At 46.6% G+C, this 23,071-nt stretch overlaps 1 protein-coding gene across 1 annotated transcript in view; it reads left to right on the forward strand.

The window, feature by feature from the left end:
• The window catches only part of BDP1 (B double prime 1, subunit of RNA polymerase III transcription initiation factor IIIB), a 181,172-nt gene that overhangs the window by 12,432 nt on the left and 145,669 nt on the right, over window positions 1-23,071 (forward strand). The window contains exons 2-3 of the mRNA XM_068261235.1: window positions 14,902-15,484; window positions 19,738-19,847. Coding sequence (XP_068117336.1) covers window positions 14,902-15,484; window positions 19,738-19,847 — 693 coding nt within the window. The remainder of the gene's footprint in view (window positions 1-14,901; window positions 15,485-19,737; window positions 19,848-23,071) is intronic.

The following is a 23,071-nucleotide window of genomic DNA, read 5'->3' on the forward strand; positions in this document are numbered from 1 at the left end:
GTCTGTTCCAAAGTTTAAATTCCGTATTGAGGATACGGAGGCGTTGATTGCTGCCATTAATTACTCTTTTGGAGTTGAGTAAGGATGTGGTAGCTAATTTGTCTATTTATGATCAATTATACGAAGCTAAAGGATCCACTTGATAAAAAAGTGGATGCTTATTTGAAGAGGTCTTTGGAGGCTAGTGTGGCTATCTTTAGGCTGGCTGTTGCCTCTACATGTGTGGTCAGAACTTTGGAGCTGTTGATTAATCAGCTCAGAGCTAATATACTGGCACCTGTTGAGCATTTGTTGAATTCTATTGCGATTCTCATTAAATCTGCTGCATATTTAGCTGATTCCTCGGCTGAGGCAATTAGGTTTACACCCATTGCTGAAATTAATGATCAGCTTTGGAAAGTACATCGAACAAAAAGAAAATGTTTTTCCTAAAAAGAAAAAAACTTTTGCAACTAAAGTTTTTTTTTTTGTGTTATCAAAAAGATGCCTCTAAAGATCAGAGAAAAGGCAGAAAGTGGACTTCTGACAAGTCCGGGAAAAGGGGCTTTAAATATAAAGCTCCGAAGACCCAGTCAAAATCCCAATGATTCGTGCCAGGCGGTGGGGGGAGGCTAAGATGCTTCTCTCTCAGGTGGGCAAAAGGGGCAAAAAGCCTGTTTATTTGCCGAACAATAAAGTTTGATTACCAAATAGTTTGCGCTCCATCTATCGTCAAGATTTGTGGTCTCAAAGGCCCCAGGAGATCCCACTCTATTTCCAGAAATTTTGAGTATATTGCAAAACATGCTAAAACAGAATGTATTTCATCCTGTGCCGGATCAAACAATCCAAAACAGTCTGTATGCATGTTGGATTATTATGGCTCTGTACAAATTAACAAGATGACACATCATTGCAATCCAGCGGTTCTGGAGGTGTGTTTAGCTTCTAAGGGTAACAATGGTTAATTTGCATATATTCAGCAGTGATGCACTGGGAGACATCTCAAGCTCACTCCAACCTGAATTATTGCAAATTCTTTCTGTTTTAGGAAAGCAAACTTTTTTGCTTTTCTTAGCATTTTAGTAAGAGGGCTTTTAGAACCATTGTAGCCTCTTACACACTCTGAGTTCTGGGTCACCATGAGCTTGCTGGTTAGTCTGTATCCTGTGCCAGTAAAGGAACAAAAGCAAAGCTTCTGTTTCACTATTTTTGTAGTAAAAAGTCGTCGGGCAAGTTCCGCCTGATTCTGAACCTAAAAAGACTTAACCTGTTATGAGACAGAAAAAGTTCGGATGGAATTCATTTTTTTCAGTAAGGGAGCTACTGTTTCCAGGGGCCTTTATGGCATCTCTCGATCTAAGAGATGCATATTGGCATTCACAAAAAATCGCAAAAATTCCTAAAATTTGCAGTTGGAGTAAATAGGAGGGTAGAACACTACCAGTTTGTTTGCCTTTCGTTTGGGATCATTTCTGCCCCAAGAGTGTTCACAAAGATTCTGGGAGAAGCATGGATTCCGTTAAGAGAGCAGTCGATTTTAATCATTCCGTGTTTAGACGACTTGCTTATTCTCGGAAGTTCAGCAGATCAACTGACAAACCATTTAAATCTGGTATCGGAACATCTCCGATCCCTAGGTTGGATTATCAACCTAGAGAAGTCCTCTTTGATTCAAAGTCAGAAAACGCCTTTTCTAGACATGCTAGTGGATTCATTAAAGCAGAGGATTTTCTTTCCTCCGGAAGATATCCTAAAGATAAATTTGGCAGTGAAATCATTACAGAGGGAAGACAAGGTTTCCCTAAGGATGATTTTGTCTGTGCTGGGATTGATGTCATCCACAATGGTGGCAGTACCCTGGGCACTGGCGCACATCAGGAAGTTGCAGAGTTTCCTTCTAGGAAATTGGGACGGTCGTCCATAAACATAAGATTTCAAAGTCACAATTCCTCAAACTGTGGTGTTGTCTCTGCAGTGGTGGTTGGAGGAATCCAACCTTGTGAAGGGAAGGCTTTGGAAGGAGCCTGTAGACAAGGTAATTACTACGGATGCAAGCGCTTGGGGCTGGAGAGCTCGTATAGCTCACAGAGCCTGTCAAGGGAAGTGGACAGAACTGAAGTCTGAGGTCATCCAACTGGAGAGAATTAAGGGCAGTAAAGCGGGCCTTATTTCAGGCGCGATCGATACTGTCACAGTCCAATGTTCTGATCCACTCTGACAATGTTACGGCAGTAGCGTTTTGTCAACAAACACGGAGGCATGAGATCCCTGTTGCAATAAGAAGTGGAGGAGATCTTGTCCTGGGCAGAAAAGAATGTGTTATCCTTGAGAGCTGTTTGTCTCGAGGGAACACTCAATATAGAGGCAGACAAACTGAGCAGAAGCAGGATTCTGTCATCAGAGTGGTCTCTAAACAGAGAGAGGTGTTCCCAGACATCACAAAACGATCGGGAACACAGTCAATCGATCTGTTCACAACAGAAGACCGTGCCCAGATTCAGAGTTTCTTCTCCCTCAATCCAAGAAAGCATATATCTGGGGGTGACTGCATTAATTCAGGAGTGGAACTTTCCACGTCGGTATGCATTTCCTCCTCTCAATTTGATTCCGGCAGTTATCAGCAAGAGGTTGTCAAAATCGGATGATTTTGATTGCACCTTAGGGGACCCTTGGAGACTTCCTTGCAGGCCAGATCTGCTGCTGCAAGGGAACCTGTGGCATCCACATCCAGGCAGATTGAATCTGTCAGTCTGGATCCTTACTCAAAAAATTGGGAGTATCTGACAAGGCAGCCTCTACATTGATTGGTATTCGTAAAGAAGTTACTAGGAAGATCTACTTGAAATACTGGAAAACTTTCCATCTTTGGCTATCCGGCTTTAACCTCCTTGGCGGTTAATTTTTTCTGCAAAAATTGCAGAATTCCAATTTTTTTTTATTTTTTTTTTAATGTTTCATGTAAAGCTACCAGAGTGGTAGCTACATGAAACCCCACTAGTGGGCGCATGTGGCCCTCTAGTCCGATCGTCGCCGGCATCTATAGCAAACAGGGGAACGCGTATATAACGCGTTCCCCTGTTTGGCTTCTCCTGTCGCCATGGCGATGATCGGGATGACGTCATGGACGTCAGCCGACGTCCTGACGTCAGGCACACCCAATCCAGCCCATAGCGCTGCCCGGAACTCATTGATCCGGGCAGGGCTCTGGCGAGGGGGGCCCTCTTCAGCCGCTGCGTGCGGCCGATCGCCGCAGAGCGGCGGCGATCAAGCTGTGCGCGCGGCTAGCAAAGTGCTGGCTGCGCGCACAGCAATTTACAGAATGAAAATCGCCCCACCAGGGGCTGAGATCTCCCCCTGCGCGGCATAGCCCGAGCTCAGCTCGGGCTTACCGCCAGGGTGGTTAAGTTTGATAGCCTGTCAGTTTTAGCAGTCCTGGATTTTCTTCAGGAGGGTTGGGATAAAAATGTTTCTATAAGTACGCTTAAAGTGCAGATTGCTGCTTTATCTGCTTTTTCAGTTATCCCCTTGTCTTCCTCTCCTTTTGATAGTGAGGTTTCTGAAGGCTTTTTCTAGGAAACTGTCAGTTTATAAACCATACGTTTCTCCTTTGGATTATCCGTGGTTTTAAAGGGACTGTCCAAAGGTTCCTTAGAGCCTCTTAAGGACAGTTCTTTTAGATATCTTACATTAAAAACAGTATTTTTTAGTAGTCATCGCTACAGCCAGAAGGGTCAGTGAGCTACAAGCTTTGTCTATGAAAAGTCCTTACTTTCAGGATACATTAGGGTTACAGACATATCCAGAGTTTTGTCCGAAGGCTATGTCTAGGTTTCACAGGTCGCATGATATTATTTTGCCTATTTTCTGTGTGAATCCAAAGTGTGGAAAAGAGAGAATTTTTCACTCATTAGATGTTAGAAGATGTGTTCTGGAATATTTGAACAGAATTTCAGATGTCAGGAAGACAGATTCTTTGTTTTATTTTCAGGGAAAACTGTAGGTCAGAGAGCTTCTAAATCTACTATAGCTAATTGGATTAGGTTAGCTATTATTGAAGCTTACAGAGTTATGGAAGTGAGGCTCCTGCCTCATTTAGAGCGCATTTTACTAGAGCTAGGGCAGCTTCTTGGGCTAATAATGCAGGGGCTTCGCCTGAGCAAATATGTAAGGCAGCAACGTGGTCAAGCTTTTCTACGTTCATCCGTCATTACCGAATTGATGCAATGTCTGCACACGACCAAGCGTTTGGTAGAAAGGTTCTCCAAGCAGTGGTCCCACCCTGAGGTTGTATTACTTGTTAATCGTCTCACCTTTGCCCTGAAGGATTGTGGGAAAAAAGCAAAGTTAGTACCTGCTAACGTTGTTTTGAACAATCCTTCAGGGCAACGATCCCACCCGGGTGTTAATTGTCTGTGTCTGATAGTTGCACGGTTATGGGTTAGTGGAATGTTCACCTGTCGGTACTTGGCTAAACGCACTGAGGGTGGACTAACCATGTGACTCTTTTATAGGGGAAGTGCTGTCTGTTCCTGTTCCTGGGAGGAGCTACGTCTCACCTTTGCCCTGAAGGATTGTTCAAAACAACGTTAGCAGGTACTAACTTTGCTTTTTTAATTTAAAAAAAACCCTCCCGCAGCCGCCCTGGCGATCTTAATAGAACGCCAGGGTGGTTAAACTTAGTGCCTGCCTAATTTGATTGAGCTTTTGCTTTTCTAAAATTCATAGTTTTAGTGGTCCCGCTGCCCCGTGGCCTATCAGTCACCAGATCAAATGTTATCATGTTGTGATCATTATTTCCCAAATGTTCTTGAACCTGCACATTTACATTATCTGGTCTATTAGAAATGATCAGATCCAGTAACGCATTCCCCCTAGTTGGTTCAGTTACCATTTGAGTCAAGTAATTGTCCTGTAGTGCTGCCACCAGAATGGGTAGCCTCAATACCCCAGTCAATGTTTGGAAAGTTGAAGTCGCCCATAACTATGACCTCATTTTTACTTGCAGCTTTTTCAATTTGCTGTAGTAATCGCAGTTCTGCAGCTTCATTAATAAGAGGTGGCCTGTAGCATACCCCAATAAGCAATTGGCAACTTTTATTTCTACCATGAATATTTACTCAAACGGACTCCACATCGTCGCAATCTTCCTCCATCTCATCGTTGAGGACAGCTGTAAAAGAATTCTTAACAAAGAGACAAACCCCTCCACCTTTTTTCCCTGTTCTCTCCCTTCTAAACACATTGTATCCTTTTAAATTAGCTATCCAGTCATGGCTCCCATCCATCCATGTCTCGGTTATTCCCACAATGTCATTGTAACGATTGGTGTCAGCACACAGAGAGAATCTGATTATTGATGATCTGCAGAATCATCAACAATACAGATGTATACTTGATTATGGATGATCTGCAGAATCACCAGTAATACAAGTATGACTAACCTCTGGACACCTAATGAAGTGTAAGTGTTTGGTATAACTGTAGGCTATCTCCCGTGAGGCGGGAGACACAGGCAGCTCGGCCAGAAACCACCTGAGGGGCAGGTGGCCCTCGGCTGTGCAGGGACTATCTCCTTGAGAGAGGGAATAGAGAGAACCTGGCAGCCAGTGATACTTGGTGATCAGATAATAGACTGTACTGCAGCCAGGGGACTCCAGAGGAGTAGAGGCCACTGGCTGCTAGCAGGCCGGACTCTCTGTGGAAAAGGAGTCCTAATAGCTAACTGACACTTGGTGGAATAGTGTCACAGCTAGTACAGATAGACTGAGCACTCAAGGGATGAGTGACAGCCTGGAGGGTCGGGCAGGCCAGGTCGGCAACACACGAGCAGATAAGGTACAGAGACAGAATGCTGATTCGGTAACTGGGTACAGGCAGGGTTTGGCAACAGGTAGGCAGATATGCAGAGGTACCGAATCAGAAAGCAAGACAGAGGTCGACAGAGCAAATAGTCATAACAGATATAAAGCACAGTCCTAGTCTGAGGTGTGAGGTCCTTGGTCTCGACACCCAGGAAGTAGTCTAGAGAATAACTCAGCAATGACACAGTAATCCTAAGCTTGGGTGTGAGGTCCTTGGTCTCAACACCCCAGACCTGGTCTAAAGTATAACACAGCAATGACACAGTGATCCTAAGCTTGGGTGTGAGGTCCTTGGTCTCAACACCCCGGAACTGGTCTAAAGTATAACACAGTAGTAATCTGGCTAAGTGTGAATTCCCAGATCCACCTGTTTCTAACACACTGTGGGATCTGACTGATGTCTGAGTGCTCACACGTAAGTATTCGCAATGGCAGACAACCAGAGACTGACCAGCAAGATCTATATATACTGCAGCGCTCCTCCGTGCCGCCCTGTGCCACTCAGCCAATCAGTAACTGCGCTGGGATCAGCTGATCGACCTGATCAGCTGATCCCTCTCCTACTGGCATAAAGGGCTTGCCTTCTAGCGCACGTGCGCAGCTCTCCATCTGTGTGCACTAGAAGGCCCAGGCAAACCAGACGCATGCTGCTGTGCGGAAACCGACTGTCTGAACGCGGAGACAGCCGCCCCGCTGCCAGACTGCGCGGCGGCATCTCCGCAAACCATTACAGTCATAGCCTTTGTCATTCAGAATGAACGCTAGTTCGTCTATTTTATTTGCAAGGCTCCGAGCACTGGTTACCATGCACTTTATATTTTTACCACCACATTTACCAATTTTGTTTACATGAAATGGGCTACTTGAAGTTTTACCAACCTCCTTCATCTTTACACTGTCCCCACCCCCCTCTCTGTTAGGCTCTCACTGTTTTTTTTACCTTATCTTGTCTACATATTGAGACTTTATCCTCCCGCCTCCCCCCAGATCCTAGTTTAAAATCTCCTCCAACCGTTTAGCCACCTTCTCCCCTAATGCAGCTGCACCCTCCCCATTAAGGTGCAGCCAATCCCTGCTGTAGAACCTGTAGCCGACTGCAAAGTCTGCCCAGTTCTCCAAGAACCCAAACCCCTCCTTCCTACACCAATTTCTCAGCCACTTATTTAACTCTCTAAGGGCTCTTTCACATCAGAGCTTGCGTTGGAGAACGCTCAAAGCATACGTTTTGTTGTATGCATTTTAATGCGTTTTGATATGCGTTGCACTGCAGTGAGTGTGCGTTTTTAATCCGTTTTCAATGCGTTACAGCACATAGAAAAACGCAGGTAATTTTTTTTCTTTTAGCTTTTTAACTTTATACATTGTTCCTCTGTTGCATTCTGGGACTGATTGCCTGCGTTAACGGATTATAAACGCGCATAGTGTGCGTTTTACATTGACTAACATTGTAACGCATAAAGCTAGCGTCGGCCGAAAAACTGCGCCTGGGTGCAGTGTAACGCAACGCACAAAAAGGCTGCGTTATATGGGAAAGCTAAAATGAAAGTCTATGGACTTTCATTTCACCTTGGGTAACGCAAACTTTACCCTTTGCGTTGAAACGCAGAAAATCTGCCCTAATGTGAAAGAGCCCTAAGCACCCTCTGTCTCTCAGATGTGGCACTGGCAGTATTTCAGAGAACACCACCTTGGAGATCCTTGCTTTAAGTTTATCTCCATTACACATACCCATGCTGGGTGGGAGAAATATCTCTGTAAATGACAATTTTTTAGATTTATTTTTTTTACACACAATTGTCCATTTACAGAGATATTTCTCCCACTCAGCATGGGTATGTGTAAAAATACACCCCAAAACACATTATACTACTTCTCCTGAGTACGGCGATACCACATGTGTGGCACTTTTTTGCACTATAACTGCGCTAAGGGGCCCAACATCCTATGAGTACCTTTAGGATTTCACAGGTCGTTTTGAGGCATTTGGTTTCTAGACTACTCCTCACGGTTTAGGGCCCCTAAAATGCCAGGGCAGTGTAGGAACCCCACAAGTGACCCCATTTTAGAAAGAAGACACCCCAAGGTATTCCATTAGTAGTATGGTGAGTTCATAGAAGTTTTTATTTTTTGTCACAAGTTAGTGGAAAATGACACTTTGTGAAAAAAAAAAAGTGGTAAATATTTGTATTGATTTTGTGTTACTGTGCCTTCTGTTGTGGCTTTGTTAATGTTGCTACCCTTCCTTTGTTAATGTCGGCACCTAGCTACAACCTACATTTGTTTTGAAAGGTATTTAAAGGGAACCTAAAGTGAGAGATATATGGAAACTGCCATATTTATTTCCTTTTTAAATGAATCATTCAGGGAAAAAAATACAGATTTACTTGGGGCTTCCTCCAGCCCCTGGAAGCCTATGTGTCTCTTACTGCAGTACGACACTTCAAGCCGATCTCCTGGGGTCCTTTCAGTAGCAGCTGCTGACCCGGCTAGGAGCATTCTGTGCAGTAAAACGTTCCCAGCCAGGGGAGCGCAAGCAGCGCGGCTACACGCCCGCTCGCACATGTGCAGTGCCTCAGCGGCTTCTATGGAGGGGACCTTGGGAGACCGGCTTGGAGCGGAGCTGCGGCAAGGCGCTTGTAGACATCCATTTCCTGGAGGAAGACGAATAGACAAGACAAATAACATTCAGGGTCTATGGCTAGAGGTATTGGAGGCAGGGGATCAGCAGGACGGCCGGGCAATCTGCTTTGTTTAAAAGGAAATACATATGTTAGCCTCCATATCCCTTTCACTTCAGGCTCCCTCTAAAAGCTGTCTTATACAGTTTAAAAAGCATGAGGACTATGTCACATGGGTGATCAGAATCACTTTTATTCGCCAAGTACGAGAGGAGTCGTACTCTGAATTATTTGTGGTTCACATGGCCTAGGTTATCTACATAAAACATGCAAAACAGATGCGCAAAACAGACATTTACAGGTGTGCAGTGGTACATTTAACATTTCCAGTTAGAGCCGGCCTGTGGGGCCTATGTAGGATTAACCTCCCTGGCGTTCTGATAATGCGCAGCCGTACGGCTGCGCATGGTTTTTTTACACTTAATTTTTTTTTTTAATCATGTAGCTAGCCTAGCGCTAGCTACATGATACCCCCGTCCCAGCGGAATCCCACCCACCCTTCCGCCGGCGATTATGGCCTTCAGGAGATCCCGTTCTGAACGGGATCTCCGTCAGGGCTTCCCACGTCGCCATAGCGACGGCCGGAATGACGTCAACGACGCCGTGACGTCATAGGGAGTCCCGATCCACCCCTCAGTGCTGCCTGGCACTGATTGGCTAGGCAGCGCACGGGGTCTGGGGGGGCGCCTGTTACGCTGCGGATAGCGGCGCATCCGCGGCGAGCGGCGGCGATCGTCTACAACACGCAGCAAGCAAAGTGCTTGCTGCGTGTTTTAAAAAAAATTATTAAAATCCACCCACCAGGGCCTGAGCGGCACCCTCCGGCGTCACTGGACGAGCACAGCACGTCCAGAACGCTCAGGAGGTTAAACTACCTTTCAGTTTCCGACCAAGGTGGTAGCGGCTGAGAGGTATGCTGACCCAATGAGAGTACTCCACTAGTTTAGCTGCAGAACTGCTTGTGGGAAAATGGAGTTTCTGTGCCTGGTAGTTTTGGATGGGATAGTTCTTTAGTGGCGACCCGACGGGAGGAGCTCGAAGTACCGACTCTGGGTGGTAGGGGTCGCGAGAGATCCTGGTGGCCCTCGACTTCATCCTAGCAGAGTGGAGAAGATCGAGAGGTGGCAGCGGAGATCCAGTGATCTTCTCCGCATCATTTATGACTCTCTGCAGTTTATACCTGTCATTGGCCGTCGCACCAGCATACCAGACAATGACTGAGGAGCAGAGGATTGATTCAGTGGTTGCGGTGTAGAAGCTGGTCAGCAGCTCCAGCGGCATGCCAAATTTTTTAAGTTGGCGCAGGAAGAACAGCCTCTGCTGCGATTTTTCTTCTGGATTTTGGTGGTGTTCTTCCCCCATTTCAGGTCATTTGTGAGGGTCGTGCCAAGGACCTGAACAGATGGTACTCTAGAGACCTCGGTTTCGCCTATGAAGACTGGTGGGAGAGGAGGGGGTGCCTCCTGAAATCTACAATCAGTTCACCTGTCTTGGCAGCGATGAGTACTAGGTTGTTATCCCTGCACCAGTTGCAGATTCTCTCAACTTTGCTGTGGTACTCGTGCTCTCCATTGCTGCTGATTAGGCTGATGATGGTAGTGTCATCCGCAGATTTGATGACCTTCACATAGCCAGCAGTTGAGGTACAGTTGTTGGTGTACAAGGGGAACAGGAGTGGGGACAGTACACATCCTTGCGGGGCTCCAGTATTGGTGGTTCTCACACTAGAGGAGCAGCTGCCGAGCTTGACCTGTTGCATTCTCTCTGACAGGAAGTCCTTGACCCATGCACGAAGAGTGTGATCGACTCCGAGCTGCGCCAGGTTGACAAGCAAGATGTCTGGGCAGACCGTGTTGAATGCTGAGCTAAAATCCAAGAACAGCATCCTAGCATAGGAGTCGGGACTGTCCAGGTGCTCTGTGATGTATGCCAGGCTAACATTAATGGCGTCCTTAAAGAGAACCCGAGGTGGCATTTCATTACGTTAGTGGGGCACAGAGGCTGGTTGGGCACACTAACACCAGCCTCTGTTGCCCCATGGTGTGCCTCAAAGACCCCCCTGCTCGCCGCTATACCCCCGCAGTGCTGGCGACACGCAGTGTGTCGCCAGCACAATGTTTACCCTAGCGCTGTCTGTCAGCGCCGCTCCCCCGCCTCCTCCGCATCGCCGCTACCCGCCCGCGTCCCTTCCCTCCTATCAGCGGGAGGGAAGGGACGCGGGCGGGTAGCGGCGATACGGAGGAGGCGGGGGAGCGGCGTTGACAGACAGCGCTTAGGTAAACATTGTGCGGGCGACACGCTGCGTGTCGCCAGCACTGCGGGGGTATAGCGGCGAGCAGGGGGGTCTTTGAGGCACACCATGGGGCAACAGAGGCTGGTGTTAGTGTGCCCAACCAGCCTCTGTGCCCTACTAACGTAATGAAATGCCACCTCGGGTTCTCTTTAACAGACCTTTTTGCCCTGTATGCAAATTGGTGCGGGTCAAGGAGGGCATTGGTGGAGCTTTTAAGGTTGGCAAGGACCAGTCTCTCGAGGATTTTGATGATGTTGGAGGTTAGGGCCATGGGTCTGATGTTGTTGAGATCCATGCTACCCATTTTTTTGGGGGACCGGTATGATTATGGACCTCTTGAAACAGGAGGGGACTGTACCTTCTGAAAGTGACCACTTGACTAAGGACACAGGGGATAGCTGGTCCGTGCAGGTTTTTAGGCAGATGGATGACACGCCATCTGGGGCCACAGGCCTTCCTGGGGTTCAGCTTGCGGAGCTGCCGGAGTACTTCTGCTTCCTGGACTACAACGGGAGCCATAGCGTCCAGTTCCCCCAAAGGGGAGGGCTCCTTTTCCGTGGTTGCTGGGGCCTCGGGCTGCTTGGACTGATGTTCGAACCTGAGCTCCTTGAGCTCCTCAGCCAATTAGAGGCTGAGGGTCACGGGTTGGGGAGTAGGTTTGAAGTTTGTGGCTGCTCTAAGGCCTTTCCATACCGCCCTTCTATTGTTGGACTGAAGGCAGAGACCCAACTTGTCAGAGTAGGCCCTTTTTGCGGCACACAGTTCACGTTTCAGGGCAACCTGGCCTCTCTGAACTCCTCTGGGAAGCCAGACTTGTGGGCTTTCTCTTTGAGTTTTCAGAGCTGGTGCAGCTTGTCGTTGAACCAAAGCTTGTTCTTTGGGAAGACCTTGAAGGTCTTGGATGGGATACATGCTTCTTCGCAGAAGCTGATGTAAGAGGTGACATTCTCTGCCCATTCATCTAGAGTGGGTGCCTCCAGGGTTGTCCAGTCGGTAGAATCAAAGCAAGCTTGAAGCGCCAGTTTGGCCTCTGCAGTCCATTTTTTGACAGTTCTGATGGTGGGCTTAGCAGTCTCCAAGAGCCTCCTGTACGTGGGGATCAGATGGATTGTGTTGTGGTCCCCAGGGCAGCTCCTTGAGTGGCCTTGTAAGCGTTCATGTGGACCATGTAGCAGTGGTCCAGGGTTTTGCGATTCCTAGTGGGGCAGGTAATATGATGCTTATAGCGAGGCATCTCCTGTCATAAGTTCGCATTGTTGATATCGCCCAGGATGATGAAGAGGGCCTCTGGAAGGGCAGTTTCCCACCACGAGATGCTGTTGCCAAGTGCTAGCAGGGCAGTCTTGAAGCATGCGTCGGGGGCGGGGGATGTAGACCCCGACGAGAACAAGGTAAGAGAACTCCCTGGGGGAATACAGAGGCCTGCAGTTGATGGCAAAGAAATCAACATCTGGGGTGCAGGTCTTGTTAAGAGTGATGGTATTGGTGCACCAGGCAGTGTTGATGTAGAAGCAGATGCCCCCTCCTCTCTTTTTCCCAGAGAGAGCTAGGTCGCGGTCTGTGTAGGAGGTCGTAGCCTGTCACTTGTAAAGAGTTGTCGGGGATGCTGTCGCGCAGCCAGGTCTCAGTAAAGCAGAGAATTGGGGTGTTCTTGCCAATCAGGGGTTTGCTGCTGAGTAGTAGGAGCAGCTTGTCCACCTTGTTAGGAAGAAAACAAACATTTGTTAGCAGGATGGCAGGGACGGGGGAGTGCAGGCCTTTCCTCTTGAGCCGCACCTGGGCCCCCGCCCTTCTCCCTCTGTGGTGGCGTTTCCTCGGAGCTCGCACTGCGGACAGAAGTTTGATGTGGGCAGCGACTGCATCCCACACGGGGGTTCCAGAATGTGACTGGAGGCCAACTGGGGGTTCCCACTTTAGGAGGTCTTCTCTAGACAGGGTGACAATTTGCTGTTGCCCGTTCCGCACCCATAGCAAGAGTACCGTAGGTAGAAGGAGGTGTAACGGAGTACTGGCAGATGGTGGTGGTGCAGGGAGCATGCAGGCAGTGGTCAGAGCGCCTACCCCGGGGCAGTGCCAGCAAGCAATGTTATTGAGGGCCAGGACAACCAATGGGCTCAAGCAGGCAAGTATGTCAGTATCACGGCGGCTGGAAAGTAATGGACCAAACATACTCTGTTGGTATAGGTCACACATGATAAACTCCAGCCCGCTGGCCAAATCTGGCCCGCAGAGGCATCCCATTTGCCCCTTAGGTGGTTTCCCCACTTAGCATTATGTTTGGCCCTCTCTAAACCACCAGAAAAGCTATATTGGTGGTGAAGCCCTAGATCACCAGGGTAGCCATATGGGGGAGGGAGTGGGAAAACAGTAGAGACACCAGGGATTTGTATAGGGTAAGGAAAGGACCACTAGACACCTGGGAACTGTATAACGGGGGGGTGTCACTAGACACCAGGGAACTCTTTAGGTGATGGAAGGGAGTTAGACACCAGGAATAGTGCTGCTCAAATCTGATCTGGATGCTACTCGGATAGTGGCTATCCGGATTTCTCCCAGTAATGCATTGCGACCTGGGCTGGGGGTTTAATCTTACCTATCATGACGTCTTCTTCGTCCGTCCTTCGGAGTCTCCCACGATGCGCTCCAATCCGGTGTCACGTGACTAAAAACACTTCCTCCTTCCGGGTTGAAGGAGGAAGTGTGTAGTCACGTGACCCCGGAGCGATGATTAAGGAGCTATACAGAGCTCCGATACGCGTGAGCTGTATTCTGTGTATTCGCTGATGTGTCCAATAAAGTTGGAGATATCCTTTTAACCCTCACCACGGTATAGCGGGACATCCTTTCCTTTCCTATTGACTTCATAAACCTGCTTGAATTGGGTATGGGATGGGGACCAGTCCAAATTCCAACTGCCACAACAGAAGAAATCCCCTCAGTCTTTCTCCAATATGGCACAATTAGTAAAGTTTCTACAATGGCCATGTTAACTGCGAACAGTCAATCTTGGCATGAACAAGAGATCTCGGTTGTGGGTAAATTGCATAAGGTATCATTTTCAATACCCCACATAGTTCACATGATGCATATCTGCCACAGGTTGGTTAACGTGCATATGTGGCGTCTGACAATGCCACTACCAGAATCACATGTCACCAAGTTGTTGTTAGAGGCTGGGTGGATTCACCAGTCAACAGGGTTTGTGTCAACGCTGTCACAGAGGTGTCCTGCGATCTACAGTACCTGCACGCTCAATTGCACATCCAGCGGCGATCAGCAGGGGACATGGAGGTTAAGAACTTCCTCCTATTTCAACTCCTCCCACTAATGCATTTCGCTTCATCAGGGTGTGGCCTGTTATAGATGATTGGCAGCTTATATACCGATAGGTGGGTCATATGATTGGACTACTCAGGTGCCATCTTTGGTACTGGAAAGAGAGTCAGTTAATTGACAGTTTATTAGATGCTTTTTTTAAATAAACTTACGTATGGATAAAAATTAGCCAATGCTAGGGGCAGTGCTGTACATTTGTGCATGCAGAAAGACTGGGGAGAAGGTGTTTCCTATGCAAATCAGCTTGTCCAACAGATTGTGGACTTTCTGTTTCCTGGAAAGTAAACCTAGGCAAAAGGGTATTATCTGGGAAGGCAGAGATAAGGGTTTAGTGCTGGAAAGTTCAAAAGGTCATTAATTATGTTTGTTTTTCAACTCAACAAGGCAGATTTTGCATCAGACTGTCAGAGCTGCTGTTGAGAATCCATTCTTAAATATAAAGCCAAACTTAAAATAAAATTGACACCCATTATGATACTAATGTTTTATATTTATCATCAGTAGTACAAATACAATTGTCATAAGTTGTTGTTTTTTTTTACTGCAGGTATGCTTTAAAACTGCCATTATTTTAATTTATGAAACCTAACATAGCTAATTTTAATATTTTGAGAGCTATGATGGAGGGGGTAAAATAGAAGTTAGCTTTATTTGCTATGTGTCTCTAAATTTGGGAAACTGGAATCTGCATCAGGCAGACAGTAGGGCATAAAAATGGGGGTAAGAATTAATCTTTTTATATTTTTAACAGGACTGAAAATGCTCCTACAGTTATCAGTGACAGTCAGCCAAGCAAGCCAGCCTCCGCCCCTCTTCAGAGAAGGAAAAGGATTTCTACTTTGCCTAACCTCGCAAAGCCACGTGTGTCCAGTGCTGCTGCTGCTACTCCTCAGAAAGCTCCACAAGTCGACGTCCCTGCAGTATTACCTTCCAGCAGTGTCCCCAGCGGAGATGAACCCGCTCCACCTGAGAAGACCAAGACTCTGAGCCCGCCAAAGTCACAAGGTCCTAATGTTGCAGCTCTGGGACAACCAGTGCAACTCCCTGAAAAGAGAACTCCAGTTCCTCAGGTTCCCCAATTCTCCCCGTACAAAAAATCATCCCTGAAAGCGGTAGAAGCCAGTCCAGTAAAACATGTGGCAAGCTTGCCAAAGGGAGAGCTCAGTCCACTCAAAGAGAGACCATCCCAGAAATCTTCCACCAAGGATGACCTTTCAGCATTGAAAAAAATTACACCTAAAAAGCTGGTTTCTGTTGGTAACCTGGAGAAAGAAAGACTTCGAAGAGCACAAAAGTTACGGGACCTGCTTAGAGACGAGTTACAGAAAGAACGAGTGAGTAAAAATGTCCAATAGCCAGAGATAGATTAAGAATTAATGGGTCCCTTGGCAAGGTAGTAGATTTTGGGGCCCCCTTGTGTGTTTTTTTGGGGGGGGCGGGGGGGAGGGAACCTGAAGTAGAGGAGGGTTAAAGAAGGTGGCTGGCTGATGATCTTGCTTTGCTAAAAGCTAAACATTGATTTCCAAAAACGGAGTATTCTACCATACCCCTTACCAGTTACAACCAAAACTCTGGGGAAAGATTGATAACATTTGTCTGTTTTGGCTTCTATAAATTAATATAGACTTGTTTGATTTGGGAACCTGAAGTGAGAGGAATATGGAGGCTGCTGCCATATTTATTTCCTTTTAAACAATACCAGCTGCCTGGCAGTCCTGCTGATCTGCTTGGCTGCAGTAGTGTGTGAATAACACCAGAAACAAGCATGCAGCTGATCTTATCAGATTTGACAATAATGTCAAACACCTGATCTGCTGCATGCTTGTCAAAAGTCTATGGCTAAAAGTATTAGAGGCAGAGGATCAGCAGGACAAACAGGCAACAGGTATTGCTTAAAAGTAAATAAATATGACACCCTCCATATACTTCTCACTTTAGGTGTCCTTTAAACTGACCCGCCACCACCTATTTTTATCTGAGGAGAATAAAAATGGTTGATTTGACTGCTGTTCCTATCGTTGGTCCTCCCTTCTTGCCTGTCCACTGCCAATAATGTTCATATACTAAGCAGTGCAGAACAGTGGTTTTCTCCCATGTCACTCCCTTACATTCTGCTGCCTGTAATTGCACAGAGCTCAGCAGAACATTGGGGGAGATTTAACAACGCATTACCGACCGTTTTTTCTTCTTAATCTTTTCTAACCCACAGGGAGAACAGTTCTGCATGAAAATAAGAACCTTCTTAAATCCTAGTAATAGTGGCAGTTTAGCGTGGATTTCTAGAGCTGCACTACAGTTAAGAGAAGTGCAAATCCATCCCTAAACTGGGGCAGATTAAGAAGTGCTTGAAAGCAGTTCTACAGATGTAGAATTGCAGGCTAGATATGATTGCAGAGTGCAGGCTATACATGATTTGTGTGGTGCTCCTCCCACCTGCTGAATTCCTCCTCAGAGCCTGCTGCTATCAATACAGCAGGTGTGTTGGTTACCTCAGCAACAGCAATTCCCCTCACACACTGCACTGTCTGAGAGACCTTCCTAGCTCCTCCTATTATATAACAGTTTTAGAAAGAATCTGCACTGTCTAATGATTTCTTAAGATGCCTGAGAGAGTTCTGCATGGATTTCTAAAAACCTACTAATATTTTGACTCATAAATCTGGCCCATTGACCCTAGCTCCATAGAGGTTCTAAATACATGAAGCAAGGAGAAATCTTTCCAGTGCCGTCACAGACCGCAATAGTGAGCCCAAAAAGTGTGTCCTTTTCAGAAAACGTCACAGCATTGGTCTGTAAGGGCACATCTGGTAACCAGGGAAAACTACTCTATCCTCTGGGGATATTTTAGAACGGGCTGTTAGACTGGATTAGATGTGTCACTACAGTACCTTATTAGCTACGCTCCAGGGTGTTGCCCCGCCCCCTTGAAGAAAAGGGCCTCTGTCCTGCTGTATCTCTAGCGCTGTAGATACAGGAGAGCCGAGGCCCTTTCTTTTGAGGAGTTTCTCCTGGTTGCCAGAAGTGACAAAACAACCTAAGGGCCCTTTCACACGAGCAGTTGATAGGCAGTGAAAAGCCTGTTGAACTCTTGCTGCTGCCTGGTAAATGCTCGTTACTGCTTGGTAACTGCTTACTGCTGCCTGGTAACTGCCTGCTGAGCACACAGTTCAACTGCCCGTGTGAAAGAGCCCTAAGTTTATTAAAAATCACACACACACACACACACACACACACACACACACACACACACACACACACACACACACACACACACACACACACACACACACACACACACACACACACACACACACACACACACACACACACACACACACACACACACACACACACACACACACACACACACACACACACACACACACACACACACACACACACACACACACACACACACACACACACACACACATACACACACACCTCCAAACCGTTGCTAGCTGGGGGTGCACATGGAATTTCCTCCTGGGCTACCTCTTCCCGCTGTGTGCTATGGACCACCAAGCTGACTAATTAGCGGGACGGGTGGGCCTGAATGTTTTGTTCCTTTCCTCTCCTAGGGCCCCGTTCCTATGTCTGCTATATGCAGAGTAAGGCGTAGCCGTGGTGTTTCACAGGCTCACCTGCTCCAGGCTGCAATGATGTCCCTCTCCATTTTCTAGCAGCTGCTCGGCTTTCCACTACAGTGTTCTCCACAGAATGTTTTTCCAGCTGGGTGGCATGAAATAGTAGCCGGGTGGCATGAAAAAGTAGCCGAGTGCGGCGAGATGAGAGAATGCAGGGCCGGTACTTCTTTGCGCAATTCTGCTTACAGCATAGGAGGAGAGGAGCCTATGACAGCCGAGCGCTCATCAAAACTAGCCGGGTGGAGCGCCCTGCTAAAAGAGCCTGGGGAGAACACTGCCCTACCTAAACCGCCGCTGTAATCTAACTAAATCCACACTAACCGACCTGAGGGGCAATCCAGGCAGCACTTCCGTGAGAGGCAAAGCTATGAGCCGCAGCTCTGCCTCTCAGCGCGTCTGTCAGCCCGGATTGCCGCCTCTCCCCCGCCCCTCTGTCTTCCTTCACTGAGAGGGGCGGGGGAGAGGCGGAGATACGCAGCTGATAGACGCGAATGGAGACAGAACTGCGGCTCATAGCTCTGCCTCCAACAGCAGCAAAATCCACGACCAAGAAAGTCGTGGATTTTGCAAGGGAGGTGGGAGTTAGGGGGGATTTAGTTAGATTTCAGCGGCGGTTTAGGTAGGGCTAACATGTTAAACACATTTTTTAAATAAAATTAAGATTTTCAGGAGACTTCAGTGTCTCTTTAAAGGGAACCGTAACTAAGAGGGATATGGATGTTTCCTTTTAAACAATACAAGTTGCTTGCTAGCCCTGCTGATCTCTTTGGCTGCAGTAGTGGCTGAATCAGAATACTGGAACAAGCATGCAGCTAACCCAGTCTGACTTAAAGAGACTCTGAAGCGAGAATAAATATCGCTTCAGAGCTCATAGTTAGCAGGGGCATGTGTGCCCCTGCTAAAACGCTGCTATCCCGCGGCTAAACGGGGGTCCCTTCACCCCCAAACCCACCCCTGCAAAATCAACGACAAACTTGGTCGTAAATTTTGCTCTTCCTGGAGGCAGGGCTAACGGCTGCAGCCCTGCCTCTCAGTGCGTATATCAGACACGCATCGCCGCCTCTCCCCCGACCCTCTCAGTGAAGGAAGACTGAGAGGGGCGGGGGAGAGGCGGAGGTACGCGTCTGATAGACGCGCATGAGGCAGGGCTGCGGCGGATAGCCCTGCCCCAATGCGGAAGCGCTCCCCCGCTGCACGGAGGGGATTTGGGGGATCAGGGACCCCCGTTAAGCCGCGGGATAGCGGCGTTTTAGCAGGGGCACACATGCCCCCTGCTATCTATGAGGTCTGAAGCGAGATTTATTCTCGCTTCAGACTCTCTTTAAATCAGAGCACCTGAGCTGCATGCTTGTACAGGGGCTGTGGATGAAAGTATTAGAGACACAAGATCAGCCGGAGAGTCGGGCAACTGGCATTATTTTAAAAGGAAAAATCCATATCCTTCTCAGTTTAGGTTCCTTTTAAAGAGACACTGAAGCGAAAAAAAAATATGATGAATTGGTTGTGTACTATGAATAATTACTAGAAGATTAGCAGCAAAAAAAAAATTCTCATATTTTTATTTTCAGGTATATAGTGTTTTTTTCTAACATTGCATCATTCTCTAATATGTGCAGATTACACAACAACTTTCAGAGCAGTCTGTGAACTAATGACCTCTCCTCTGGCAGAGAAAAAGAAAATTGTTCACTAACAGTTGAGATAATAAAAGTCAGAAGACAGCCCTCTCCACGACTTTGAAAGTTGTAGAGCTTAATGGCTTTTTTGCATAGAGATAACAACTGGAGTTTCTTAACTCTTCCTGTACTGGAAACAATTAGACTGATGTATCTGATCTTAATGTTTTATTTTTTAGCTGTACTACACATACAAATCATATCATAATTTTTTTTATTAAATATTAAAGCCTTATTTTACTGATGACATGTTTTGCTCTGCAGAAAGCATGGAGGGCGAAGCATCCAGTGATCACCAATGGAATAGAAATAGAAAGATCCAAGATGACTATGAGGGACTTCATATACTTCATACCTACAAGCAATCCTATGACGTAAGTTAGGCCTATGCTTGAGCCTGGAGGGAATGGGGCTCTTTGCTGCAGAAGCTTTTACTAGTATGTTAGAAAGTATACAGTATGTCCTTCCCACTCCCAGGCAAGCATTAGAAGGACTTGGAAGGGTTCAGGGCTGACCTGGCATTCGTCCTCTTGCAGTATTGTAAGGACAGGGAATGGCATCCAGACACCAGGAAATGAGGCCTGCATGTGTCTGGAGCTTGTAAGCCACTGTAGGTTTTACCCCTTCTGAGTGGACTATAGTCTACTGTCCAGATGTCGTTCCCGGTCCCTCCACTGCTACGGGGAGGCGGAGCGCAAACCAGTTCAGCCCACTCTCAAAACCTCATCATTTATCACCATGCGTCCACAACCCCTGAACCATAGCTATCTCCCTTATTAACTAACACAAGAGGTGATGGTAATAGATATAAAGCACACCTGAACTGAGAGGAATATGGACAATGATATATATATTTTTTTTTTAAGCAATGCAAATTGTTTTGCTGTCCTGCTTTTAGCCATAAACACTGAACAAGCCTACAGATCAGGTGTTTCTGATTGGATTAGCCACATGCTTGTTACAGGTGTGTGATTCAGACACTACTGCAGCCGAAGAGATCATCAGGACTGCCAGGTAACGTGTATTTTTTTTAAAAAGGGAAAAACATTCCTCCAAATCACTGCCAGGGTTTTGACCACTCCCATCTATATTACCTCAGCTCGGCAGCCGTGGCCTGTCTGGTGCCTGAGGCCAGCTGCAGCCACGCAGGCAGATGTTTCCAAAGACCTTTGTCAGTCTTAGGAAACATGGCCGCAGCCGCACTAAGGAGAAGGTCGGTGGTGCGCCATCTGTGCCCCAAAGATGTCAGGACAGGTACCCAAGCTACCCAATATCCCCCCACCCCCCCCTTCCCCAATTAGTCCTCATTCAGACAGATACAATACAAAAATGACTGAACCAAACTCACTCGCTCACTCCTGGACAGGAGAGCTGGTGCCGGTGCACTCCTCCACGCAGGTACACCACCCCTGCCACACACTGTGATACTGGTATTTCTGGAAGAAGGAGGCACTCCACAGGCTTGAACTTGCGTTCAGTTTATTGCATGTCGTTACACTACATGTTTCGGGCTCCGCCCTTCATCAGGTGTAACCACCCGCTTCCTCCACCTTCAATATATGCCCCTGACTCCTCCCATAAAGGGTGGGTCAGGTCCACCATTAATTTACAATTCAATGTCCCCTGTTACTTCACAGGTTCTGTATATGCATACATATAAACACTAATGTGTAAACCCAGTGTACATTTCACAACAAACATAACTAAAACATTAAACAAGTAAATACCAAAATATATCCAAAAATATATATATATCTCATACAGAGTCACTTGCACAGGGCACTACCCCTAGGGGTCTACCCTGGATAATCTGATGTAAGGCTACGCTCTTGGCATGTTAGTTCACTACTTCCATAGGTATACTCTATTTTACATACAGTTACTTGTCAGTTTCATGGGGTACAGCAGCACAGTTCATTTCCTGCAAAAAAATCATAAGAAACATTTTAAGTTTACTTGCTCATTCAAGCCTCTCGGTGATACAGAGTCTAATGATCTGATCCATCTAATCTCTTTCTCAAGCAGCAAACGTTCTCTGTCACCCCCTCTTGGTAAAGGTTCAACCTGATCTAATACTAGCCATCTTAATTGAATCGCATTGTGGCCATGTTCAACAAAATGTCTGGATACTGAAGTCTCATGACGTTTTTCCCCTTTGGAATATCCCTTTATGTTATTTTTATGTTCTTGTATACGGGACTTCACCCCTCTGGTGGTTTTACCCACATAGAACAGTCCGCAGGGGCATTTAAGGGCATAGACTACATATTCACTCTCACAAGTGTAGTATCCTGTGCACCTAACCTTTTCGCCTGTGCGGGGATGTGGAAACCAATCCCCTTTGATTACAGCTCCACAGCAATTACATGATAGACAAGGGAATGTTCCTATCCTCTTGGTCCCCAAGAACTTGGGTCTCTTCTTTCTAGCCAGGTCTTTATTGCTCACCATCTCACCAATAGTTTTCCCTCTTTTATAGGCAAATACAGGATAGTCCTTAAACAAGTAGCCACACTCTTTGTCATTTTGCACAATAGACCAGTATTTCCTCACAGCTTTGCGGACAGTCCCTGATAGATCATTGTATTGTAGTACATAGGGGATTCTCTGTTGCCTCCTTCTTTGTAATCTACTCTGAAATACCAGCTGATTTCTGTCCATAATTCTAATCTGTTCTTTGAGGTTCTTTAATGTTTCTAGCTTATACCCTTTTGCTTTAAATTTCTCAAGTAGCTGATCTGCCGCTTTCATGTAATCCTCATCGGTTGAGGAGATACGTCTTGCCCTGAGGAATTGACTCCGTGGTATGGCTCTCTTGCAATTGGGTTCATGATAGCTATCTGTTCGTAATAGGCTATTCCTGTCTGTTGCTTTGCTATATAGGCTAGTGACTAATTTGCCCTCTTTCTTACTGATCATTACGTCCAAATAACTAATGGATGTCTCTGATGTCTCTGCTGTGAATTTGATGGTATTATGGGAGGAGTTCACCTCTGTCATAAACTCAGAGAACAGTTCCGGTGAACCTTCCCAAATAAGCAAAATATCGTCCACAAACCTGTAATATGCAATGATATGCTTGTTGTATTTTCTGTTATTCAAAATTACATCCTTTTCCAGGTTGTTCACGAAGATATTTGCAAAAGACGGGGCTACCGGGCTTCCCATGCTTGTTCCCTGTCTCTGAATATAAAATGAATCCTCAAATTTAAAATAATTCTTACGCAATATGATTCTCTGAGTTTATGACAGAGGTGAACTCCTCCCATAATACCATCAAATTCACAGCAGAGACATCAGAGACATCCATTAGTTATTTGGACGTAATGATCAGTAAGAAAGAGGGCAAATTAGTCACTAGCCTATATAGCAAAGCAACAGACAGGAATAGCCTATTACGAACAGATAGCTATCATGAACCCAATTGCAAGAGAGCCATACCACGGAGTCAATTCCTCAGGGCAAGACGTATCTCCTCAACCGATGAGGATTACATGAAAGCGGCAGATCAGCTACTTGAGAAATTTAAAGCAAAAGGGTATAAGCTAGAAACATTAAAGAACCTCAAAGAACAGATTAGAATTATGGACAGAAATCA

The sequence above is a fragment of the Hyperolius riggenbachi genome, chromosome 1 (genome assembly GCF_040937935.1).
Source record: "Hyperolius riggenbachi isolate aHypRig1 chromosome 1, aHypRig1.pri, whole genome shotgun sequence".
Classification (NCBI taxonomy): Eukaryota; Metazoa; Chordata; class Amphibia; order Anura; family Hyperoliidae; genus Hyperolius; species Hyperolius riggenbachi.